Source organism: Acinonyx jubatus, chromosome A2 (assembly GCF_027475565.1).
Source record: "Acinonyx jubatus isolate Ajub_Pintada_27869175 chromosome A2, VMU_Ajub_asm_v1.0, whole genome shotgun sequence".
NCBI lineage: Eukaryota > Metazoa > Chordata > Mammalia > Carnivora > Felidae > Acinonyx > Acinonyx jubatus.
Window position 1 is genome coordinate 141,367,605 of NC_069383.1, and position 27,764 is coordinate 141,395,368.

The window sequence follows — 27,764 nt, forward strand, 5'->3', positions numbered from 1 at the left end:
ATACTTTGTCCACTGTATAGCTCCAGTACAGAACAAGGAGTGGAACAAAATAGGTGTTGAGTGAATTTTTTGTTGACTACCCTCAACTACGCTATTTTAAAGACTGAATTATCTCTCTCCCCCATATTTATTCCCCTTTCCAAAATATCCTATTTCTGTGGCACTGTTGTCCTAATCTCTCAGACCAGTAAGCATGGAGTCATCTTTATCCTCTTTCATGGTCTTCTTTGGCTTATGAACAAGTATTGGTCATTTCTTCCTTTCAAATATCTTTTTCTCACCATTTACATGATGATAAGCCTAAATTCAGGTTTTCATTACCACACTACTAGATTACAGTCTGCCTAATTCATACCTTTCCTCTATTAATCCATTATACATTTCAGTAAACCCAATTAACCGAAAGTAATTCAACACTCATTTAGTCACTATTAACTGTTGCTTTTTATGTGCTCACCAATACAGAAAAGCACTAGAGGTGTAAAAATGAAGAAGATATTTGCTGTCAAACAGTAGGGTAGATGCCCCACGACTTTCACCCGGCTTATCATATCCCAACTCTCCTGGTCTTTCAGTAACTTATATAATATACAACCACACTTAGACCAATTAGCCATTCACATTTCACCTGACTTTTCAAAATGTACCTGTAGTATCAGCCACAGATCTGTTTGTTATTCTCTTCACCTCATCCAAATCCTATTTGTTCCTAGCTTCAGGCTTTTGATAATACCAATGTAATTGGTACCACAATGTAAAATGCCTTTTATCCTCTCATCCCTGTGGCTATTTTAATATAACTAATTCTCTAAGTGAGAAATGGCAAACTTGAATACATACTGTAAATTAGGCTAGGTAGGAAACAAGATAAGTTGAAAAGCATTTTTCCACCTAAAGGAGGCAGTCACCATCAGAACCAGCCTACACTGCCAAACAGGAATCCAGTATTTCAAAAGAACCAAAAATGACAGATTTTACATTAAACTCTCCAATGTTTAGATACTGGCAATTCACTCTAGTTTTTGAAAACCATTGTGTGGAATAAGCAAATTATTAGCAGACTGCATGAAGCTTATACAGCTGAGCCCTACCACCTCAGACTCCAACTATAGCTCCTACTTTCTCACCCTTCTTTGACTCATATGGGCCTTTTTTTGGTCACTAATAGTTGAGCATTTTGTTTCTCTAATCAGTTGTTCATTCAAACTAAGTGCAGCGCATGCCATTAACATATCTTGAAGTCATTTGTCCCCTTCTTTCCATTTCACTAGCCACCACCCATGTTCAAGAACTTATGACTCTCCCTGGACTATATTTGGCCCGTAACTATGGTCTCTCAGTTACAATCTGTCCTTTGTAGGGCTGTCCGAAGCCCTATCCTACAACACAAATTATACCGTATCTACTCCACTTTTCAAAAATACTTTAATGCTCCCTACATACAAATTAAGAAGTTCAAATTCTTTAAGTATATATTTAAACTCTTTAAAGGGTGCCTGGCTGTCTCAGTCTGTTAAGCATCTGACTCCTGACTTCAGCTCAGGTCACGATCTCAGTTCATGAGATCGGGCTCTGCATCGGACTCTTGCACTGAGGGCGCAGAGCCTTGGGATTCTCTCTCTCCATCTCTCTCTGCCCCTCCCCTACTCATGCTCTCAAAATAAATAAATTAAAAAAAAAAATTAAACTCTTTAAGACTAAACCCTCCCCTAAGCTTTATGTTCTATACTTCCCTGAGATACACACTATTCCCCAAATGCAAATTAGGCTTTCTATCTTGGTACTGTGCCCAGCATTTTCTCTGAACTTAGAATACACTCCCCTACCTCTTTACCTATAAATATCTGCCTCATCTTTTAAGTTCTAATTAAAATGTCACCTCATTTATGAAGCATTCCCTGGTCTCCTCAAACCACAAAAAGCTGCTCTTTGCAGTGTTGTCTGCCTTTTATAACCCTACTGTGGTATACATTATCCTACTGTAGTACACATCATATTCTACTTGTAATATAGTTATTTACCTGACACCCTCACTTCCAAAACACAAGGACCAGGTTTTGCTCATTTCCTTTCTTTCAATCACAGAAGAAATAAAGCCAAGAATGGCACTCTACTAGAATTTTAAATCTTCAGTAAATCCTTGTTAAATAAAAACTTACTAATTGACGATCTAATTTAAATAGAATTATCCTGCAAAATTTCACTTACAAAAAAAAAAAAATAGACCAAAAAATCTTCTAAAAATATTTAATAAAATGGGGGTAGGGGGGTGGGCAAGAAGGGCAATGATGTGGCATGAGGTCAATATATACTCAGCTCAATTCTGATTATTTTTTGTAGCTAAATGGCAGGGGAGGAAAAAAAATAACAAAACCAATAAATGGAAGCAGCAAAAGATCATGAACTACCAAATAAACATTCAATTATGTTCAGGTTACTTATTAAGAAAAAGCAATCTAGACCAAATAATTCCAAGTGTTTACTGGATTATGTGAATTTTAATAGATCAAAATAGATCAAGTTTTCATGTCAAAATTTTTACATAGCCAAATTGTTTTTTAACTAGTTTTAATTCTATCAATATTTTTCATAATACAATGTCCAATGAATTTGTTTAGTACTGGCTGACTTTATCATTTACATGGGGCCAGGATGCCAAAGCTAGAAAGAATCAGAGAAAAGTAACATTTTAAGATATAAAATGTGCTACTTAACACTAATATTGTGTATATCCTTTTGCATGACACTATTCTGCTTCTCACATGTAGAAATACCTATGAAAAAAATTTTTAAATGTTTTATATTTCAACTAATGTGTGACAATTTTTTTTAATGTTTGTTTTTGAGAGAAAGAGAGACAAAGTGCAAGCAGGGTAGGGGCAGACAGAGAGCAAGACAGAGAACCTGAAGCAGGCTCTAGGCTATGAGCTGTCAGTACAGAGCCTGACCTGGGGCTCGAACTCACAAACCTCAAGATAATGGCCTGAGCCAAAGTCAGACACAACCAACAGAGCCACCCAGGTGCCCAAGTGACAATTTTAAGTGTAAGAGTTTAGAAGTTTATTCATTTATTTTGAGAGAGAGCAGGGGAGGGGCAGAGGGAGTGAGAGAAAGAGAATCCTAACCAGGTTCCACACTGTCAGTGCAGAGCCCAATGCAGGGCTCAATCCCACGAATCATGAGATCATGACCTGAGCCAAAGAGTCAGACATTTAATCAACTGAGCCACCCAGGTGCCCGAGTATAAGAGTTTAGAATTTATAAATTACTCATGACACTGAATCATTAACATTTCTTTCATTTCTCTTCCTAAAAGCTTAAGAAATTAAACTGGTAACCACCTTTAACTTCATATTCCTTACCACGGATTTAAAAAAAATGCAGAAGGGATTTTGAAAAATTTAAAAAGTACTCGGACCACAGAGGTGTTAAACTTAATCATGACGAGATGAGAGTTCAGCTGTGTTTAAAGAGCACACTATGGGGCGCCTGGGTGGCTCAGTCGGTTTAGCGTCCGACTTCGGCTCAGGTCATCATCTCACAGTCTGTGGGTTCGAGCCCTGCATCGGGATCTGTGCTGACAGCTCAGAGCCTGGAGCCTGCTTCCGATTCTGTGTCTCCCTCTCTCTCTGCCCCTCCCCTGCTCATGCTCTCTCTCTGTCGCAAAAAAAAAAAAAAAAAAAAAAAAAAAATTATTAAAAAAATTAAAAAAATAAAAAAAAATAAAGAGCACACTATGACAATGACAGTAATTCAACCTGTGAGGAAAGGGAAAACCAGAACTGTAGGTAGGTGTTGTAGTCACTCAGGAGCTTCTCCCAGTAGAAGAAAAACACTATGAAGAGAGAATTCATGAATAACTTATGGAAAAGAGAATCCAACATAAAGCTGAATGAGATTTGGGAAATTAAAAACAGATTTAAGAAAAAAAAAAAAAAAGATAAGTACTACTATCTTTGTATTTTACCTTCTGTGAGGAGCAAAGAAAGAAATGAGGAAGATCTCAGCAACCCCTATAAATAAGGGAAGAGAAGCTCCTTAAAGTAAAATCAATCTAGAAGGGAGACTTAGGTTTCATCAGAATTTTTTCCCCAGCTTTATTAAGGTATAATTGACAATTAAAAACTGTATATATTTAAGGCGTACAACTAGATGATTTGATAAATGCATACACTGTGAAAGTCACCACAATCAAGGGAATTAACATATCCATCACCTTATATAGTTACCATCATCAGTATTTTGAAGTCTCAAAAGCAAGAGGAATAAAATCAAACAATTTGCTCCAAGACAGTGAATAATAATTTAAGATCAACATCGACTGAGACATAGTTACTCTGGAAAAAAAGAATCCTAGAATAAAATATTTTTAGATTGCTAATAGAATCTTGTGATGATTCTATCAAAAGTCCAAGACTAGTAATTTTATTATAGGCATGAAAGGAGATCGCCATATGTTCTAGGCTGGTTAAAAAGACAATGAAATGTCTTCACAAAATGTGGTGACTGAAGCAAATCCATTAAGGACATTGATGGAAGAAGAAACAAGTGAAAGAAAACTGAGGTCAAGGGAAGATGGAAACCAACTATTACAAGCAGCTTTTTATCTAAGAGCTAAAAAAGGGGTGCTGTAGTTGTTAATGTGACTCAAATAAAATAATTAGTTGCAATATTTTAATAGAGCAGGACCAGGAAAAAATATATAATTTGTATTCTGTGATTTTAAAAAGCACACAAGGTATACAACTATATACCATATTCAGAGAGATAATTTTTACTGGTAACATATGGAATTACTGATTATCATCACCCATTTATGAAGTGATTATTATGCTCGGTACTCAAGGAACTTCACCTTGATCAAGCCTGGAAAAAAGAGCAAAGCCATCAAGAGCTCAGAGTTGAAAAGTGCCACATCATCGAAATTGAGCTCTAGTCACAGAAACACAAAAGACTTTAAGATGCTAACATGATAAAGGAAAAAGGAGGGCTACAGTGAATTATGGAAGAGATGAAATTTCTGCTCTATTAATCTAAACATGGAAAAAAAATAGGGAACAAGAAAAGTATGATATCAAAAAACTGAAAGTGGTACTGTATTTTGTAGAAAAAGTCACTATGGGTTCCTGATAAAAATTTAAAAGGAAAATTATCATTAAGCTCAAGTATGATCTCTTAAAGGAGAAGGCAAAATGCATGTAAGTCTGTGAATCAGATACACCGTTTTGATGTGGGAAAATGGAATTTGAATATGAAAAGAAAAATATTCTCATTTTAAAGAATATGTATTTTTAAAGATCTTAGGAACTGCACTGTCCAGTGTAACTACTAAATTTGCATTCAAAATTAAATAAAATTAAAAATTCACTTCCTTAGTCATACTAGCCACATTTTAAGTGCTAAATAACCACGCATGACTAGTTGCTGACTACCATATTAGAAAACAATGATCTTAGAATATTTCCATCATCACAAAAAGATTTACTAGGCAGCACTGATGTAGAGAAAAATGTTCTATACAGCTTTTTAAACTGAAAAATTATGATCCCATTTCTGTGAAAGGACCAGCCTGAAAGCAAGAGAACAATAACTCCTCATCATTATCCCAAACCCATTATGATAATTTCACAGGAATTCTTTTCAAACCACTGTAAAGAAAACCACATTTTACATTCAAAAACAGGTCAGGTCATTTGGCTTACCTTCACAGAATATTTTGATTTACATTCTACAAAAGAAAAAAATAATTACTGAGCCATCAAACAAAAACACACTAAGGCAGTCACAAAATAAATTTTAATTAGCATTGTTTTAAGAAGGTATTTAATAGAAATATTAACCCCAAAAGCATTAACTTTAGGTCCTGAGTGTTCTAACTTTTACAGAATAGTTCAAGAATTTCTATTTCACTTCTATTTATTTTCCAAGATAAAGCTATAAACAGATCAGAAAAAAAAAAAAAATAGTAATATGAATGAGCGGACTACCAAAGTTTACTGAGTTTTAAAACTAATAGTAAAAATGATTTTAGCAACTGTGGTCTTACTACAAATTTAATTTTCTCAAACTACATTCTTTATATACACAGAACATAATTACACAAACTTCACCCAGATTATCCATTAGGCAACATATTAAACATTAAAATATACTGGGACATTAAGTTTTATGAATAAATACTGAGAGTGGTAAGCAGTGATGTAATCTGACTTTACTTGGCTAAAAATAAATCTGAAAAAGTGAAAACAGCTTTTTGCAAAGAATCATTTAAATATTACTCTATTATAAGCGAAAAGTACATTAAACTCATATAAATTTTAGGTAGGAATATAAAAGTTAACATTTTAGGTTTCCAGTAACACAGCATACCATATGGAGACAATATTAACTTGGTTTTTCCATCCAATAATTCAGTTTCAAGCTTTAAACCATCTCTGAAAAATAAAAGAAAGTTGTCATTTTTAAGAAACAGCAAAGTTTTAAAGAGAAATAAAATGCTCATTTGAATCTTGAAAATATATACGTTCTTCCCAATTTATACAAGAACTGTAAATATTAAACCATTCTTTTAATTAAAATCGTTTTTCAATCCAAGATAAAACTAAACACTCAGAAAATTCCTGAAACTTTCCAATAATAAAAGAATTTATTACCTTTAACATGAAACTTCGTATTTTACTGGTAAGCAATGAATTCAATTATCATGCCATTATTTAACTCTTATAAATCCAGACTGGAAAAAATGCTGTTACCAAAACTCTCCACCTAAGTTAAAGTAGCAAAACATATCTAACTACTATTTGTTCATGACTAATACATTCTATGGCCTGCTACATCATTAATCTGAAAGTGGCCTGTAACATTGCCACCACTGTTACTAACTTTTTGAGCACACTGACACTTTGTTACTATAACAACAATAAATCTGTAATAAGTTTTGGCTGTTATAATTTATTTGTGCATGTCCTATGCAAGAGCACGAAGTTAACGGTAGACACTGCCAAGGTAACTTGTACAAATCAAGGTCCTAATAAAAATTCCACGGAAAATAAAAATAGTCCACATTTAATTCACTGTTTCCTAAAAGTGGGGGAGGAATAAGTGTAGGTCAATAAACATCAACAGGGACAAATGTGATGTCTAAGAGACAAAATTAAATCCAGCGGGATCAGCCAAGGAAAAAAAGAAAGGTTGAAAAAAAAGTCTCATTGGGAACACGAAACTGTAGTGTTGGTAAGTAGAGGAAATCAAAATACCCTGTTTTATTAAAACAGTGGGGGAAAACGGACTTTAAAAGTTTCCCTGTTGCAGCGTTAGAATACTCCATGTTTACGCGTTCGTGAAACTCAACAAACAAAAGAATGAAACCGAAAAGTACGTCTGTTCAGTATTACTGCACTGTAAACTCCTTTAGGGGCAGCCTGTCATTTATTTTTCTCTCTACAGATTCTAGGATACAAAATTCATTTGCTAAATGATGTGTAGTCTGAGTTTGGTAACTTTTCATCTTCTTAAAACATGAACTTCCCCATCACTTCCCTGCAACAGTCCTTTTTACTCAACAAACTTAATGAGGGCCTATTAGGGGCCAAGCACTAGCAATGCATCGGTTACTCAAGACTCGGTTCCCCGCATTACGGGCGTTAAACGCCTCTGGGCGCTCCGACAACCTGCAGAGACGCCAAAGGCGCAAAAAAAAAAACCAGGGCCGGGGCCAGGATTTCTCCCCGGGAAGCCACTAAACTTTATCTCTCCATCTGCCCTTACTGCTTTCCGCCTCTCTTCCCTCACCACCGTGAGGTTAATGAGAGGGCGGAAAGGAGGTCCCGGACAGATTTACTGCGAGTAACGTTGTGCAAAAGCGGCGGCGGCGACAAACGCCGTCCCGGGCCTCTGGTCCCCTCTCCGCCACAGGCAGCCGAACAATGCCGTATGAGACGGCGCAAGCCGGGAAGGTGTTCCACGAAGGATTCCAAGGGCCAACCTAGCCTCACCCCATCTCCGCTAGAGACCACCCTTCTCGCCCCAGCTTACCCTAGGTTCATGGCCTGACCTCTCGCTCTTTCCACGAACGCTCAGGCCCCTGTGTATGCCGGTTGCCTCCGCCGCTCAACAAGCGCTACGCCCATTGGATACGGTGATGCCGGCGAGCTGGGAGAACAGACCAATCAGAATTAGTCGTGCTAGAGGGTGCTCTCTCTACGGGGGAGAAGCCACTGTGGAGACCCGCTGGGTTAGCGTGGCCTCAGGCGCTTCGCCCTCGTTCTTGGGTAGTGGGGCTCTTCGTTCGTTGGAATTGTAGGCACACCACCCTCCTCCCTCCGCCCCTAGTTCACTCGAAGCCCCCAGAGAAGTGCCTCAGCTCAGGTGGAGGTGGCAAAAATATGGAAAAACTAAAAGTATAAGCTTTTTAGGAAATGAACATTTCCCGTATTTCATATTTGTAAGAGAGGGTTATTCGGGTATAAAATAAATTGGGAGTGGGGACCTGGGGAGAGACTCGTAGGTCCGGTACAGGGTTTGTCCTGTTTCTGACTCTGACCTCCGCAGGAAGCCTAATGCAATGTAACTCTTTTTTAAATTGCAACAATCGCAAGTACTGAATTTCAGCTCTTTTGTGCAGACTGGGAGCTAAGGGCTTTAGGTCTATTGAAGCTTTACATTATCTCTGAGGCACAGAGAGATTAATCAAACAGTTTAACCCCGGAGCCCATGTTCCGAACTAGTGTTTTATGAGTCTAACTGCTGTTAGTTCTTAAAAATCTAAATTTAAACGTACTTCCTCCAAGAACCTCCTCTGGAATCCGCTAGTGGGTAAATCAGGAACCTATTCTCTGGAGCTTCCAGTCCCTGCCCTTTTGATCTGCGCGCTCATACGTTTAAGATCCTGTGTCAGAGTGAGCTTCAGAGGGCCAGGCAGTTGGTGTCTCATATACCTCCATAGCCACAGCACCTGGCACTGAAAAGCATAGACAGTAAATAATTGTCACATGAAAACACAGCAAAAAATAAAAAATGCCAACAACTTTATTAAATTTGGCTGAGTGCTATTTCATGATAAGGATTATAATGCAGCTACTAAAAGTTCACAGGGTTTTCATCTACTCAAGCAATTTTTGGAAACTATAGTTTTAATAAATGAGGCACATTGAACTCTCATAGTACATTCAGTGAAAACTCAGAGATCTTTTAATATTCGTTTATGTACCTGGTCTGTGGAAGATATACTTAAATCAACATTTGTTAATCTACTTGACTGAGTAAAGGAACAGGTACCAGAGTACATTTGATCCTGTGTTTTGTTTTGTTCTGTTTTAAGGAACACTTACCTAGGCATAGAAAAAAAAAAAAGGCTAAAAAGATTTAAACTGACATGCTAACAGGAGTATTTTTGGGACATAGAGTGGTGTGACTTATAAAATGTTACTTTGGGGGCACCTGGGTAGCTCAGTCGATTGAGTGCCTGCCTCTTGATTTTGACTTAGGTCATGATCTCACAGTATGTGAGACTGAGTCCTTTGTCAGGCTCTCTGCTGACAGCGTGAAGCCTACTTGGGATTCTCTCTCTTCTTGCTTTGCCCTTCCCCCTACTCGTGTGTTCTCTTTCTTTCTTTCTTTCTCTCTCTCTCTCTCTCTCTCTCAAGTAAATAAGCATTAAAAAATAATGATTAACTATAATGATAGTTAACAGATCTGGCATAATGAGAGATTGACTAGTAAGAAATAAAGAGAATTCTAAAAAATATACGAATAGCAGATATAAAGAGCAGTTTAGATAAAGTCCCCAAGGAAGAGCCCTGTTGCCCCACAGGACTGAGATCCAGACCTTACTGGAAGTCATGACCCTGGCTTATGCCAGGAGATCTTGCCGGAAATCCATCCTCTAGGTTACCGGGGGAATCCATTCAAGGTATCTCACCAGGGGCCTGTCACTACAAAACTGCCTGAGGGGGTTGCTGGGGGAAGCTGCTGATGGCTGGGTGCTTCTGGCCAGTAGGCTCTATAGGAATTGAGTGCTGAAGCAAGCTTGTGTGCTGGGGGCTTGACCCTGGAGATGCTGCCCATGCTGCATGAGCTTGATGTTGGAGAAGCTGCCAGTGCTGCAGAAGCTGGAAACTGGGGGAAGCCTCTTCCACTGAGATACTGGATTCCAAGGAGCCTACCAAGTGAACACACTGGAAGCAAGGACAGGATTCTTTTTTCCTGCAATGTCTCTCCAGAAATCTTAGGGGTGCCTGAGTGGCTCAGTCGGTTGAGCGTCCGACTTTGGCTCAGGCTGTGATTTTATGGTCTGTGAGTTCGAACCCCACTTTGGGCTCTGTGCTCAGTTCAGAGGCTGGAGCCTGCTTTGGATTCTGTGTCTCCCTCTCTCTCTGCCCCTCCCCCACTCATGCTCTGTCTCTCTCTGTCTCTCAAAAAATGAATAAACGTTAAAAAGAATGTTTTTAAAAAAAGAAATCTTAGGGGCACCTGGGTGACTCAGTTGGTTGAGCATCCAACTTTGACTAAGGTCTTGATCTCGTGGTTCTTCATTTGAGCCCCATGCCAGGCTCTGTGCTGACAGCTCAGAGCCTGGAAGCTGCTTCGAATACTGTGTACCCCCCTCTCTCTGCCCCTCTCCCACTGGTGAGAAAAAAAAAAAAAGCTTAACATCCTGTCAGCTACAAAGGAAAAATATTTAAAGGGCCCAGATCCATTTTACATAGAAGATTAATTTAAAGCTGAGTTAATCAGTGTGGAGTTTCCTCAGAAAATTAAAAATAGACCTACCCTATGACCCAGCAATAGCACTGCTAGGAATTTACCCAAGGGATACAGGAGTACTGATGTATAGGGGCACTTGTACCCCAATGTTTATAGCAGCACTCTCAACAACAGCCAAATTATGGAAAGAGCCTAAATGTCCATCAACTGATGAATGGATAAAGAAATTGTGGTTTATATACACAATGGAATACTACATGGCAATGAGAAAGAATGAAATATGGCCCTTTGTAGCAATGTGGATGGAACTCGAGAGTGTGATGCTAAGTGAAATAAGCCATACAGGGAAAGACAGATACCATATGGTTTCACTCTTATGTGGATCCTGAGAAACTTAACAGAAACCCATGGGGGAGGGAAAGAAAAAAAAAAAAAGCGGTTAGAGTGGGAGAGAGCCAAAGCATAAGAGACTCTTAAAAACTGAGAACAAACTGAGGGTTGATGGGGGGTGGGAGGGAGGGGGGGTGGGTGATGGGTATTGAGGAGGACACCTTTTGGGATGAGCACTGGGTGTTGTATGGAAACCAATTTGACAATAAACTTCATATATTGAAAAAAAAAAGCTGAGTTAATAAATTGGTAACTGAATTATCTTTTTGATACTTACCAAGGCTTTCACTAATACCATGAATTTAATACCAATAGAACAGTCTTTCAACAAAGAACTACATCATAATACTGAGGTTCATTCCATGATCTAATGGACGTTGAATACCAATTAATACAGCCATGGATATTGGATGTATTAATGGATACATGGATAGCATATTCTGCTTGAGAAGACTACATATTTCAGGTGTTTTTACATGTTTCTGTCCATTTTAGAATTTATTTAATAACCCTCTCCTTGAAATATTTTATTTATGTGACCACTTTATATTCTTAATAAAAACTGATTTTTAAAAAACATTTATTTATTTGTTTTGAGAGAGCCAGTGAGCATGAGCAGAGAATGGGCAGAGAGAGGTAAGGAGAATCACAAGCAGGCTCCACACTCTCAACTCAGAGCCTGATATGGGATTTGATCCCATGAATTATGAGGTCATGATATCAAGAGTCAGACACTTGGGGTGCCTGGGTGGCTGAGTCAGTTTAAGCATCCGACTTCAGCTCAGGTCATGGTCTCACAGTTCATGGGTTCGAGCCCTGTATCGGGCTCTGTGCTGACAGCTCAGAGCCTGGATCCTGCTCTGGGTTCTATGTCTCCCTCTCTCTCACTCTGTCCCTCCCAGGCTTGTGCTGTCTCTCTTTCTCTCAAACATAAATAAACATTTAAAAAAAAGAGTCAGATACTTAACCAACTGAGCCACCCAGGTGCCCTTAAAAACTGATTTAAAAAGAAAATTACATATACTGCAATCCCTATCAAAATAACACCAGCGTTCTTCACAGAGCTAGAACAAACAATCCTAAAATTTGTATGGGACCAGAAAAGACCCCGAATAGCCAAAACAATTCTGAAAAGAAAACCAAAGCTGGAGGCATCACAATTCCACACTTCAAGCTGTGTTACAAAGCTGTAATCATCAAGACAGTATGGGACTGGCACAAAAACAGACAGAGCAATGGAACAGAATAGAGGACCCAGAAATGGACTGACAAATGTATGGCCAACTAATCTTTCACAAAGCGGAAAAGAATTTCCAATGGAAAAATGACAGTGTCTTCAGCAAATGGTGTTGGTAAAACTGGATAGCAACATGCAGAAGAATGAACCTGGACCACTTGACACCATACAGAAAAATAAACTCAAAATGAGTGAAAGACCTAAACATAAGACAGGAAGCCATCAAAATCCTAGAGGAGAAAAAAGCAACCAATGGAATGGGCAATATTTGCAAATGAGTTATCAAATAAAGGGTTAGTACCCAAAATCTATAAAGAACTTATCAAACTCAACACCCAAAAAACAGATAATCCAGTGAAGAAATGGGCAAAAGACATGAATAGACACTATTCCAAAGAAGGCATCTAGATGGCTAACAGACACATGAAAAGATGCTGAACATAACTCATCTTCAAGGAAATACAAATCAAAACCACAAGGAGATATTACCTCACACCAATCAGAATGGCTAACATTAACTCAGGCAACAACAGATGTTGGCGAGGATGCAGAGAAAGAAGAACCCTTTTGCACTGCTGGTGGGAACACAAACTGGTGCAGCCACTCTGGAAAACAGTATAGAGGTTCCTCTAAGACTTAAAAATAGAATACCCCATGACCCAGCAATTGCACTACTAGATTGTTATCCAAAGGATATAGGAGCGCTGATTCGAAGGGGCACATGCACCCCAATGTTTATAGCAGCACTATCAACAATGGCTAAAGTATGGAAAGAGCCCAAAAGTCCATCGACTGATGAATGGATAAAGATGTGGTATATATCTACAATGGAATATTACTCGGTGATCAAAAAGAATGAAATTTTGCCATTTGCAACAACATGGATGGAACTAGAGGGTAAAATGCTAAGCAAAATAAGTCAGAGAAAGATAAATATCATATGATTTCACTATTTCATAAGGGAAGGGAAGCAAAAATAATATAAAAATAGAGAGGGAGACAAACCATAAGAGACTCTTAAATACAGAGAACAAATGGAGGGTTGCTGGCCGGGTGTTGGGTGGGGGAAGGGCTAAATGGGCAAGAGGCATTAAGGAGGACACTTGTTGGGATGAGCACTGGATGTTATATGTAAGTGATGAATCACTAAATTCTATTCCTGAAATTATTATACTATATGTTAACTAACTTGGATTTAAATTTTTAAAAAATTTTATATATGGTAAAATGCACAGATCTTAGGGTATAATTCAGAGACTTTTTTGGTAAATATATGTACTCATTTAACCACCACTTCAATCAAGATACAGAATATTTCTGTGACCCCCAAAAGTTCTCTTGTACCATTTCCATCAATCCCTACCCCTTTTTGTAGGCAATCACTGTTCTGATTTCTATCACCATGGATTTAGTTTAGTCTTTTCTAGAATGTCACATAGATGGAAGCACACAAGGTGTGGGTTTTGAGTCTGATCTCTTTTACTTAGCATAACATTTGTGAATTCATCATGTTATGTGAGTATAGGAATTTGTTTTTGTTTTGTTGCTGAGTTCATACATTGTAGGAATGTATGACAATCTGAGAATATTTGGATCACTTCCAGTTTGGGGGTATTATGAAAAAAAAGCCGCTCTATATACTCTTGTGCAAGTCTGTTTGTACACATGTATTTTCATTCCTCGTGGGCAAATACTTGGAAGGAGACTCATTGCTGGGTCTGAGGACAGATGTTTTAAAATTTTTGTTAGATGGGGCGCCTGGGTGGCTTGGTCGGTTAAGCATCCGACTTCGGCTCAGGTCATGATCTCACAGTCCGTGAGTTCGAGCCCCGTGTCGGGCTCTGTGCTGACAGCTCAGAGCCTGGAGCCTGTTTCCGATTCTGTGTCTCCCTCTCTCTCTGCCCCTCCCCTGTTCATGCTCTGTCTCTCTGTCTCAAAAATAAATAAACGTTAAAAAAAAATTTTTTTTTTAATTTTTGTTAGAAACTACCAGACTGTTTTCTGAAGAGGTTGTGCCATTACACACCCCCAATGTATGAGGATGAGGGTTCTAGTAGCTTTCATACCTTCACCAACATTTGGTATTATCAACTTTATTTATTTATTTGTTTATTTATTTATTTATTTATTCTTTAATTTTTTTTAATGTTTACTTTTGAGAGAGAGAGGGGAGGGGAGAGGAGCAGAAAGAGAGGGAGACACAGAATCCAAAGCAGGCCCTGGGCTCTGAGTTGTCAGCACAGAGCCCGACATGGGGATTGAACCCACAAACCACAAGATCATGACCTGAACCAAGGTCAGACACTTAAATGACTAAGCCATCCAGGCTCCCCTGGTATTGTCAGCTTTTAATTTTAGCCACTCTAGTGGATGTAAAATGGTATCTCATTTTGGTTTCAAGCTGCATTTCTGTACTGACTAATGATTTTTAATACATTTACTCAGTTTTTATGGAATTTGCAAGGGGAGGCCCCACTACTGAGATCTTTCTTCCATTGGGTCCTCATAGGAGGCTCTGGGTTTTTTTGTTTTTTTTTTTTTAAACTGTGGCTATTTCTTTTTTTTTTTTTATTTCTTTATTTTTGACAGAGACAGAGTGTGAGCACGAGCGGGGGAGGGGCAGAGAGGGGGGAGACACAGAATCCGAAGCAGGTTCTGGGGTCTGAGCTGCCAGCACAGAGCCCGACCCGGGGCTCGAACTCACGAACTGTGAGATCATGACCTGGGCCAAAGTCGGATGCTCAACCGACTGAGCCACCCAGGTGCCCCTAGGAGGCTCTGTTAAACTCACTCCTGGCACTTCTACCCTACCAACCCATCAGATATACTTAAACATTTCTGACAGACAGGGTGTGGCAGTGCACCATTCGGTCTTAATTTATATCACAATGTGATATAAATACAATATATCATGTATATCAAGCATCTGCAGTGGGTACAGGGGCATTGGGATTGATAAAAACCAGTGGCCTTAGAACTGTGAAGTTGTGAGGTCTGTCCCTATCAGGACTACTTAGAACCCCTTTTCACCATCAATGCCTAAGGATTCATGGTTTGTTTCCAGAAGGACTTCAGCAGAACCATTTTTATATGATACAAAATAATTAAAATCCTACCTTGGAAAGTTGCATTCTGGACTGATTTCCGTAGTTTTGTTTGAAACTGTTCCAAAGCTTTTCAGAAATACACATTTGGGAAGATTTTCCAGCATCCCCCATTTGTGGAATTCATTTTCCTCCCTACACATCACCACCGTTAGGCAGTTTTTGTGATTCATTTGTGAGTGCTGCTCTACAGAGCCGGTTAATTAGCTGTCTTCTCTGTCTCCAGGAGCAGATGATACAAACCAAAGGACCAATACGTTAGACAAAAGCAAAATTAAATGAAGTAAATTGTTCAGGTGTGAAGGCATGAAGGTCTTAATTGCACAATTCTGAGAAGCATCTCAAGAAATACTGAAAGAGCAGAGGAAGAAGAGAAAGAAAACCACTGTAGGAATAAGTCAACCCTCTCTGACCTCAGGTTCTTCATATAAAAGATTAGATGAGCTGTCTAAAGTTCCTTTCAGTTCCTAAGTGGATTCTCAATTGTCATCATCTCTCTCCATGCCCATCGGTCCACCCTATTTAGAGCCCCCCTCCCCCCCCCCCGGGGAATCTCTCCCCCAGACTCCGGACTATTCCAGCAACCTCCTAACCAGTCTCTATTTTGTGGCCAGAATGATTTCTAAAATGGGAGTCTGTTTGGGGCACCTGGGTGGCTCAGTAGGTTAGGCGTCCGACTCTGGCTCAGGTCATGATCTCATAGTTTGTGAATTCGAGCCCCACATCAGTCTCTGTGCTGAGAGCTCAGAGCCTGGAGTCTGCTTCAGATTCTGTCTCCCTCTGTCTCTGACCCTCCCCCACTCACACTCTGTCTCTGTTTCTCTCTCTCAAGAATAAACATGAAAAAAAATTTTTTTAATGGGAGTCTAAGTCACTGTGCTGCTTAAAATCTGGCAATAATTTGAAAACTCTGTTGCCCTTGCTACAAAGTCCGAAGGACGTAGCGTGTTTATCAGCCCCATCTTGATCTTTCTAAGTTTCCCTCTCACCACTGCCCCTTGAGCCCCGAGCCTCCCTACACTAATGTTCCACTTCCTCTAATGTAGCCACTTTTCCTGCCTCCCATTTTACATAATCCTTTGCACCACAGATTTTATTGGGTGCCTATTGTGTCCCAAGAATTGTTTTAGCATAAAGGATAAAGGAGTAACCCAAATCGACAAAATCCCTGCCCTCCTAGAACTATTTCTTCTTGCTGGAGTGCTTTTCCTCATGGCACTTCACTGAGTAACTTCACTGAGTAACTTGTCCTGTAGGTCTTCGCTGAGATGTCACATCCTCCTGGGAGGCTCCCTTACTGCCTTCTCTCCTCTTCCCACTTCTCCAGGGTGCATTCTCCACTCGTCCCCAAATAGCATTTGTTACCCTGTGTGACCATCCCTGCATTCCACTAGAGTGTTCTGTGTGAGACCATGGACATGCTCCTTTCTTCAAGATAAATTAAAATGGCCACAAACCAATGACTTCCTGCTAGAAAAGACATCCTGTAAAATGGGAAAGTGCTACCCATGAATCCATAATAGGGTAACAGAGGCTCATAATTTATATATTTTCTTAGACATACCAAAGAAAGGGGTACACTAGAGTAGGTATAAGATGTAGCAGCAACCAAAGAGAGGTTAGCTAGGCAGCTCTGAGTTGTAAATTTGGGGGAAAATCTCTTTTGTTCTTATACAAGTGTATAATAGAGATCTCAGGACACCTGAGTGGCTCAGTCTGTTGAGCGTCTGACTCTTGATTTTGGCTCAGGTCATGATCCTAGGGTCATAGGATCAAGCCCCACATTGGGGTACATGCTGAGTGTGGAGCCTGCTTGAGATTCTGTCTCTCTCTCTCTCTCTCTCTCTCTGCTCCTCTCCCCTGCTCATTCTCTCTTTCCCTCAAAAAAAAAAAAAAAAAAAAAAGGAATCGCAATTTCTCTACTAACTCCCCAAGATGAGTTGCTAGCACAGAGACTTCTTCACTGGTCAATCTTATTTATAAAGCACACAGAAGTAAAAGGTGAAACCTTTGTGGAAATGAACTGTGCCATCAAGTAATCGTATTTATGACAGGTCACATATATGAAAGTACATTGTGGTAACCAGAATGATGCGTCCCTCACTCCTCACGCCAAAAAGGTCCCTGACATTCCTAGAATGTCCCCAGAAACTGAATAAAAAACCTAACATGACACAGGGGAATTAAGGTTGCAGATAGAATTCAGTTTGCTACTCAGCTCACCTTAAAATAGGGAGATTATCCTAGATAATCTGAGTGGATCTAAAGTTATCACAAAGGTCCTTAAACATGGAAAAGGGAGGCAGAAGAGGGTCAGAGAAAGAGATGTGACAATGGAAACAGGGTCAAAGAGATGCTATGTTGTTGGCTTTGAGGATGGAGGAAGGAAACCATGAGCCAAGGAATGCAGGTACCCTCTAGAAGCTGGAAAAGGCAAGGAAATGGATTCCTCCCTACAGCCTCCAGAAGGAATGAAGGCTTACCAACATCTTGATTTTAGCCCAGTGAGGCCTATATCAGACTTCTGACCTTACAGTTAGTAAGTCTGTGCTGTTTTAAACCACTTGGTGTGTGGTAATTTGTTAAAGTGGTAATAAAACTAGTACATATGCTTATTCTGTAAAGCACACCTTCTTTCTAGTATAACAACCAAAAAGAGTTGAGGCCCCCAAATTTGACTGAGAGCCGATCACTGTTGTGATAAACAAATTGTAGAATTTGCTTTGGATCTATGAATGCTTAGGGTTCCTAGCTTTCCTTATTTGCTCCCTCCTACACATGTTTCACTACACACATGCAAACATAAAAACATAAACCACCACCTGATTCAGTAAGACATGGCCTGCCACAAATATGCCTAAGATCCCTCTTTAGCAATAGCATCTAAAGAGGTGGCTTTCAGGGCACCTGGGGATACAGTCAGCAGATCATGTGACTCTTTATCTCAGGGTTGTGAGTTTGATCCCCGTGTTGGGTATGGAGATTACCTCAAAATAAACTCTTAAAAGAAAAAGAGGGCGAGAGATGGCTTTCTTCTCCCTGTAACCTAGACTCTGCAGGCTCCTCTCTAGTGGTGGCTTCTCTTTTCCTTCCGGTTGGCCTGATATTCATCTAAGCCAGTTTATTCTTACATTAAATTATTGAAGGAGGTGGGGAAAGGCTTGATAGTGCAACATCTCAGGCTCCATGTCTTTCCTCCTGGGATTGCCTCTATTCAGGTGCATTAGAAGAAAAGGACACATGTGAGATAAAACCAAAAGAAAGGATTTCGTTATAGCCAGCAACAGAGGAGTCAGTGCTGGGACAATTGGGATGGGGTATTTTTATCATTCGCAGAGTGGGGTACTGTGGCATCTCAGTACTGACTCCTCCTGTTGTATTTTCTACAACTCTCCTCCTAAGCCCTTCTTCTGACTGCTCATCCCCCACTCACATTTACGATCTTACCTCTGTACAGGTGGCTCTGAAATTGCCAGACTCTACTTCTCTCCTTAGCTACAAAGTCCCCAATTGCTGGCTGCCACAGTTTTCAGGCTATTCAGAATCAATTCAAATGCAGCAGAGGTCATGCTAATTGTGCCATTCTTTCCCCCATTTGACTCTTGTTCATGTTTTCCTTCATTCTGTGAATGACACAATGGGTTTCTCTGCCCTCGGTACTCAGTGTGCTCAGTGTGCCGGTGGTAGGACATGTCCTCTGTATTTCCCCTTCCTCCTAGTGCTCCAGCTGTGACAATCTATTTATTCTTCTCCACATACCCTTTGTATTCTCTCTCATTTCTATGTCTTTTCTTTAGCTCTCCCCTACCTAGAATGCACATCTTCCCACATGAACCTGTAATGGGACAAATAGCATTTTAGACATACCGCAGAAAGGGAGGCACCATGATTGGAGTGTTAGTGACAACCAGGGAGAAGTTACTTGGGCAGCTGTGAGTCTTAAATTGGGGAGAAATACTGTTCGGGACATATGTATCGGAACAGAGCTCTTTCTGCTAGCTAGCTTCCCAGGATGAAATGTTACTACCATAGAGACTTCTTCACTGGAAAACCTAGATAAAGCACACAAAAGTAAAAAGGTGAACATATTTACCTATAAGATGTATGCATTTGCTTATTAAAAACTTTCCAGTGATAAGCATGACATTAAAGAGTGATTTCTTTGGCATGGGTGTAGGAGTGGTAGAGAATGGGACCAGGGAGACAAACAGGCATTTCTTTCTTTCTTTCTTTATTTAAATATAGGTGGTGGGGACTTAAGTTTTGTCATACTATTCTCTATTGTTTTTTTCATGTCCAATTCAACACACACACACAATTCCTCTCCACACTTCCAATACAATTTGAAACATATAATTGCAAGCATTTATTTTTCCTTGTACTCATTTTCCACAATATAGGCTCTCCATATGTATATTTTGCATTCTTCAAGTCCAGTTTATGTGGGTGATTTTTCACCTAATCTTGACACAGCAGATGGCAGTGTGGGTCCAGTTTCCTATGTAGTGATGACACGTTTTCGTTCATAGATGAAACTTAACTTTAGCTGAAAACTTGTGGTTTCAAATGGTTAACATAGAAAATATAAAATTGTAGAAAGTCATGACTCCCTGGAGATTTAGAGACGCATTTTCTAATTATATTAAACTCATTAAAAAATACTTCATTAATAAAGTGAAAGCTAATTCTTACTCAGAAATAGGAATCATCGCCTCCAAAGTGACATTAAGCAACTCTCATTCTCACAAGATTTGAGTGATTATCTGAACTGGTCAGCACTTCAAGTTTGACTTTGGCAAATAAACCCCCTTACATAAAATTAGTTAAGAATCTTCATGTACCGTTACCATTGTATAAGATTACATTTTTTGCAAGACTCAAAAAAAAAAAATCAAACACAAAGAGAGTTAAATTAAATCGATTTTTATTTAAGAACTGCAGATAGGAGATTTTGCCAGTACGTTTTCTTTGCCTCCCTCTGCTCCACCCTCCCTCACAGTCCCCCTCCCCCACAGTCGCCCCCCCCCCCCCCACCTTGGTTTCCCAGATACTATTGAATCTACAGCTTTCCACCCATTAGTAAGAACTACAGGGGCAGTACCGGAAGATGCAGGAAAGAATAGGCTCTGGTTAAACAGAACCGGATTCAAATCTCTGCGTTGCTGCTAACCACCTGCACCATAAGGAGGAAGTTAATTGGCCCCAGTTAATTGGTCTCAGTTTCTTTCTCTGTAAAATGGAGACAATGATAGATTTTAGCCTTTAGAGTTATGTGATAATATGCTCACAGTATTACCACAGATGACAGCTCTTGAGGATTGCCAGTCCTCACTCTCACTGTTATCCCCTTACATATATTCTCTCTCTCTTCCCTTCTGCAGAATGTGTAAAAACACCAACTCCTGACGTCTTTCCTCCCCAGCCTTTCGAGAGATGTCTCCAATATGCTGCCCTTCATTTGGCCCTGATAGTTTTCTTCCCTCCTCATTCTCTCTCCCATTCTGAAACCCCACTTGTCTCTCATTTTGCTCACCAGTGTTCATCTCATTTACTCCTAATTTCTAAAGAAATTAGCAACAGACCTTGTTTACTCCTTCCCTGCTGGGGACACAGGCTTCTTCTGTTCAGGGTCCACCCACCCTTTCCCAAGAAAGGCTCAGGACTACTGAGAACTGCCTGCCTCAGCTAGGAGATGTACCAACCGGCTTTCCTCTCAGTATTAGAAATATTTGGAAATGGGACACTTTAAAAAGGTACTTGAAAGTATTAAGTCATTGTAGATTTTTCATTCTGTTGGAGAGATTTTTGTAGTAGTTTAATTTTGTATTTTATTTTGTGTATATATTTTAAAGGGGGACATTAAAATTTTTTGTGTGTGTTTTATTTATTTTTGAAAGACAGAACACAAGTGGGGGAGGGGCAGAGAGAGAGGGAGACACAATGCGAAGCAGGCTCCCTCCAGGCTCTGAGCTGTCAGCACAGAGCCCGACACAGGACTCCAACTCATGAACCACCAGATCATGACCTGACCCAAAGTCAGACACTTAACCGACTGAATCACCCAGGTGCCCCTATTTTGTATATATTTTTGAAGACTTCATTAATTTTTCCAGAACACAAAATACATCACAGCAAGAATTAATTAACTCTGGGGTACCTGGGCAGCTCAACTGGTTAAGCACTTCACTTTGGCTCAGGTCATGGTCACACGGTTCATGGGTTCCAGCCCCACATGGAAATTTGTGCTGATGGCTTGGAGCCTGGAGCCTCCTTCAGATTCTGTGTGTGTGTCTCTCTCTCTGCCCGTCCCCTGCTCTCTCTCTCTCTTTCAAAAATAAACATTAAAAAAAAAAGGAAAAAAAGAATTACCTAATTTTATTTCTACCGAGAATCACTGAATGTTTACAAAAATTTTAATCATGATATTCTTCTTGAACACAGAACAACAAAATAACTAATTTATTAGTTGTTTCACTAACGATACATTGAAGTAAACTCCCTTTTATTGAATACCTACTATATATTGGGCATAGTACTAAGAACTTTAAAAGCATTTGTCTCAATTTATTGGTTTTCTCAATTTATTCTTTAAACAAAATCCTCAACTACAGATATTAATATTATTTCCATAATACAGATAACAAAACTGAGGCCTAGAAAGGTTATTTAACTTGAGTAAGTTCAGACAGTAAGTAAGTGCAAAGTAACTCTGAAGTCTAACCTCAATGTTAATTTTTTTAAATTATCATTAAGGTATAATTGATGTACAGCACAATACTAGTTGCAAGTGTACAACATAATGATTTTTTATGTGTGTATATATTGCAAAATAATCACAATAAGTGTAGTTAACTTATAACCACACATAGTTATAATTTTTTCTTGTGATGAGAATTTTTAAGATGTACTCTCTTAGCATCTTTCAAATATACAATATAGTACTATTAACTATAATCACCATGCTGTATGTTACATCCCAAGACTTACACCTAGAAGTCCATACTTTTTGACCACCTTCATCCATTTTGTTCAATGTTACTTACTATTCCATGGTAACTAGCCAGTACAAGGCAAGTTTTCCCAGTGAAATTGGCCACTTGGATTCTGAATCAATTCTACAGGTTCATCTTTTTTTTTAAAGTTTTTTTTAACGTTTATTTATTATTGAGAGACAGAGAGACACAGAGCGTGAGCAGTGGGGGTGAGTAGAGAGAGGGGGAGACACAGAATCTCAAATAGGCTCCAGGCTCTGAGCTGTCAGCACAGAGCCCGACATGGGGCTCGAACTCACAAACTGTGAGATCATGACCTGAGCCGAAGTTGGTCGCGCAACCAACTGAGCCACCCAAGCGCCCCCAGGTTCATCTTTTAAAACTAGTTTTCAATTATCAAGGAACTTATTTATACACAAATTTATTAGGCACTTACCACATAAAAGTCATTCTTAATTTCTCCCTTTCCCTTCTCACCCACAAGAAATCCATCTACAAACTCTACTGACTATCTCAGAAATGTGTCTCAAGTGGATCAAGTTCTCGCTCCTTTCTCCTCCCTTCCCTCACTCTATTCCAAGTTAAAATCATCTCTGTTCTCTGGATGGCTGGAGCAGCCTTCTAACTGGGTTCTCTTTTTCTGTTTTCTAAATGTGCTATGCTTTATATGTTTATTGGCTACCTCTTTCACCCCTATGTAAACTCCATAAGAGCAAAGACTCTGTCTTGTTCAATGTTGTATCTGTAGGACATAGAACAGTGCCTGGCATATGGTGAAAAGCTCAGGAAATGTTTATTGGTTGGATGAATTTTTTTTTAAGTTTTATTTATTTATTTTGAGGAGGGGAGAGGGGCAAAGAAAGAGGGAGAGAGAGAGAATCCCAAGCAGGCTCCATATTGTCAGCACAGAGCCTGACATGAGACTTGATCCCACAAACCATGAGATTATGACCTGAGCCAAAGCTGGACCCTTAACTGAATGAGTCACCTAGGCGCCCCATGGTTGGATGAATTTAACACTAGCCACCTAATGAAGGAAATACATTCTTTATCCTCATGGGAGGTACTAGATATTACTGGGAACAGACAAATAAGCAAATATATACAATGCCATGTGATAAATGCAGTAAAGGGGGCACATACAAGATTTAGTTCATAGTGATATGAAAAGGCAGGGGAGTGATTCTACCTGGTGGAGATGGGAAGGTCTAGGGAAAGTTTATAGGGTAGTCTAGGTTAAAGAAGGGTTGGCCAGATGGAAGAGGAGAAAGAATATTCCAGGCAGAAGAAACAGTGTGTTCAAAGAGAAGTAGGTGCTGGTAAGTGTTGGTGGGTGGGATGGGGAGGACAACTATAAATGTCTTGAAATGGCTGGAGCCAACAGCACATGTGGGGGAATGGTGAGGAATGAAGGTGGAGGGATGGGAAGGGGCCTCATCATGAAATCATGAAATATGCCACACTAAGAAGCTCAAATTTTATTCTAAAAATGAGAGTGCCATAAAAGATCTTTAAGCAGGCAATAATAAGAGATTGATATTTTAGGAAAAAATAAGACTCTGGTGACTTGAGAACAGATTACAAAAGTTTGAGACAAGGTGATCTGTTAAGATTTCATTGCAAGATTTCCTCTTCTGATCAGTACGGAGTAACAGGCCTAGATTTACCCTCCTTCCTGAAATAACACACACACACACACACACACACATACACACACACGCATGTGATTTTCAAACACACTGGATAACAGGCCTCAAAGGACAGAGATCCCTGTGAAACAGAGAACAATTGAGATGAGCCCTGTGATTGATTGCCCCAACTTACTGCCTTGAGAGAGTTTCTAGACTGCAGTACAGAGAGGGGAAAACAGGTGGGCTCCAGCAGTCTCCCTGATCAAAGAGACAGACTTAAGAGTCTGGGGAGATCAGGACAGCTGAGTTCATAGAATAGAACACCAGAGAGGAGAAAGCAAACAGAGAGGGAGAGACTGTAGATTTGTAGAGATCCCCTCCCTGTATTCAGCAGAGTACTAACCAGCATGTGTATGAGGCCAGGGAAAAAAACATTCAAAAGGATTAGAAAGTATAGTGCCTGCCACTCATATAGAGCCAGGAGTAGTAACCATTCCTACCAGCCAGACTGGAAAAACCAATAACTCGTGGCATTGGGTAGATCAATCAGGAAGGTTTGTTTTGTTTTGTTTTTCAGTATTGAGGAATAATTATTCCTAGCACCACTCTGGACCTGCCTAACAAATCATAAAAACTAGAAAGGATCAAACTATTCCCAAGTTAATCGACTGCCTCCTGGAACAAAGGTCAAGAAGATTTATCAGATTATAAAAATATTCAGTACTCGGCAAGGTAACATTTACAATGTCTGGCGTCCAATCAAAAATTACCACATGGGGCACTTGGATGGGTCAGTCAGTTAAGCTTCTGACTCTTCATCATGGCTCAGATCACGATCTCACAGTTCGTGAGATTGAGCCCTGCATTGGGCTCCATGCTGACCATGCAGAGCCTGCTTAGAATTCTCTTTCTCTCTCTCAAAATACATACATACTGGGGCTCCTGGGTGGCTCAGTCGGTTAAGCGTCCGACTTCGGCTCAGGTCATGGTCTCGCGGTCTGTGAGTTTGAGCCCCGCGTTGGGCTCTGGGCTGACAGCTCAGAGCCTGGAGCCTGTTTCAGATTCTGTGTCTCCCTCTCTCTCTGACCCTCCCCCGTTCATGCTCTGTCTCTCCCTGTCTCAAAAATAAATAAACATTAAAAAAAAAAATTTTTTTTAAAAAGAAGAAAAATAATACATACATACATACGTACATACATACATACATACATACTAAAAAAAAAAAAAAAGATTACCACACATACAAGAAGTAGAAAAACATGGTCCATAATAAGAACAGTAATCAGTTAATTGAAACTGACTAGGAACCCACATAGGTGTTAGAATTAGTAGAGAGAAAACATGAAAACGATTGTTATAACTGTATTGTATATATCTAAAAAGCTAAGTATAAATACAGAAGATATAAAAAAGATTCAAATTGAACTTTTTTTTTTAAGATTTTACTTGAGGGGCGCCTGGGTGGCTCAGTCAGTTGAGCAACTAGCTTCGGCTCAGGTCATGATCTCACAGTTTGTGGGTTCGAGCCCCACGTCGGGCTCTGTGCTGACAGCTCAGAGCCTGGAGCCTGCTTCCTAATCTTTGTCTTCCTCTCTCTCTGCCCCTCCCCCTGCTTGCAGTTTGCCCCCCCCCCCTTCAAAAATAAACATTTAAAAAAAATTTTTTTAAAAAGATCTTATTTGAGGGGCACCAAGCTGGCTCATGGCAGAACATGGGATTCTTGATCTCAGGGTTGTGAGTTCAAGCCCCACTTTGAATGAGGAGATTACCTAAAAATAAAATATTTATTTTATTTGTTTATTTACTTTCTTAAGGTTTTATTTTTAAGTAATCTCTACACCCAACATGAGGCTTGAACTCACAACCCTGAGATCAAGAGTTGTCCACACCACCCCCTAAGCCAGCCAGGCCCCTCAGATTGAGCTTCTTTATTTTTTTAATTTATTTTTTTTACATTTATTTATTTTTGGGAGACAGAGTGTGAGTGGAGGAGGGGCAGAGAGAGAAGGAGACAAAGTCTGAAGCAGACTCCTAGCAAGCATTCAGCACAGAGCGTGATGCGGGGCTCGAACCCACAAACTGTGAGGTCATGACCTGAGCCGAAGTCATACACTTAACCGACTGAGCCACCCAGGCCTCCCCCTCAGATTGAACTTCTAAAGATGACAAATACTATCAGAATTTCCTGACCGGTGGATAAGAGTGTGGGGGCATAAAAGGAGAGGGAGATTGGATGTGACATCTTGCTATTAATGAGAACAAGGAATAAGGAAGGAAAGATATAAAAGGGAGAAAGGAAGATTAAATTTTGGGCTTATTGAAGTGCTCCGTGGTAGAACTCTGAGCAACTCCATCGTTAAAGGGATTGATAGTAAAGAAGAGGAACTTATCAAAGTGATTGAGAAAGTGTGGTCCTGGAAGAAGAGGGAAAGCAGGTATATGAGGCTTCATGGAAGCCAAAACCTGAAATTTCAAGGAGGAAATGGTTGGCATGACCAGTGCTGCGGACATCAAATAGGAGAAAAATTGAGAAGTGGCCAAAGTGGTCCCTGGACCTGGCAGGTACGGGGTCCCTGATGGTCTCATGTACATGATGGAAGGGATCTTATCTGTTTTGTTCAGCCAGTGCATATTCTGCAGTTTCTGAAACAGAATGGGTGCTCAAAACCGGTTGGTGAATGGCTGGATGAATTCAATAGTTATAAGGTACTCTGTGTGTGGGAGAGCACCTTTGTGATGAGAATTGTAGTAGATTTAGTGGGATCAAAAGGGCAGAAGCTAGACTACAGTGGCTTTGGTGCAGACTGGAAAGTGAAGAGAAGAAGGCCATAGGAAGATGCAGCACCCAGAAAAACTTTTATTTTGGGGAGGGGGTGCAGGTATTGAGAAATTTGAAAAACACTGAGACAGAATAGCATAGAAAAGCATATGTTTCAGAACACATACATGTCCAGGAGTTGAATTGTGTGGGCCAAACGTTGTACACTGAACTTAGAGTTATTAACTTCTCTGAGCCTTATTTCCCAGATCTGCAATAGTACTCCCTACCTTATAAGGCTTTGTCAAGACTTAAGGAGGTAACACAGGCAAAGTGTTTGGAACTGTGCCTGGCTCATTAAATGAGCTGTGACTGTTGAGAGGATGGGACCATAAGAGACAGACAGGAGGGCAGAGGTGGCAGATTGCCTTGATGAGGAAGGAGTCTCTCACTCGAAGAGACAGGAGGGAAGGAGGAAGGATGGGGTGGAGGTAGGTAAGCTCCAGAGAAATGAGGGTGTTTATGGAACTGAAGTTTTATGTTTTAGGGACGTGGGGTTTAAATAGCTGTTTGAATTTTGAGAAGGGTTATCTGGATGTAAAAGAAGCCACACATCACAGCTTGGAAATGAAGGGGGTTTCACAGAAGTTGTGCTAGAAATGCACTAGAGGGATGACTGGAAAAGGGTGTGGCCTGGGTCAGTTCAAAACAAGAGGTCCAAGCAACCATCGTGTTTGAGCATGTGTGCAGGTTAAATGAAACGTATTCCTTTAGCTATAATTTTAAAACTGAAAGCATCAATCCCTAGCCTTGAGAAGTGCTGTAATACAGAAGTCTTTACATCTGGTTAGGGTAAAGGAGGTAGGAAAATATAACCGTTTGGGTTCTTTGGCTATGAGCAAAAGAAAGGAACTCTGGCTAATTTAAGTAAAAATAAACAATTTGGGA

The 27,764-nt window shown here is 39.9% G+C and overlaps 1 protein-coding gene across 9 annotated transcripts in view; it reads right to left on the reverse strand.

The window, feature by feature from the left end:
* CCDC66 (coiled-coil domain containing 66) overlaps nucleotides 1–8,120 on the reverse strand; it is a 50,431-nt gene extending 42,311 nt beyond the window's left edge. For 4 of the 9 annotated variants that reach the window (XM_027039033.2, XM_027039032.2, XM_027039029.2 and 1 more), the window contains exons 1-3: nucleotides 8,035–8,120; nucleotides 6,370–6,434; nucleotides 5,703–5,728 (exon numbers count right to left, since the gene is read on the reverse strand). In XM_027039033.2, coding sequence (XP_026894834.2) covers nucleotides 5,703–5,728; nucleotides 6,370–6,434; nucleotides 8,035–8,045 — 102 coding nt within the window. In that variant the 5' untranslated portion in view covers nucleotides 8,046–8,120. Of the gene's footprint in view, nucleotides 1–3,967; nucleotides 4,014–5,702; nucleotides 5,729–6,369; nucleotides 6,435–8,034 lie in introns of those variants that run through there. The other 5 variants (XM_027039034.2, XM_015063205.3, XM_015063207.3 and 2 more) reach the window with 3 other exon arrangements.
* Between the last annotated feature and the right edge of the window lie 19,644 nt (nucleotides 8,121–27,764).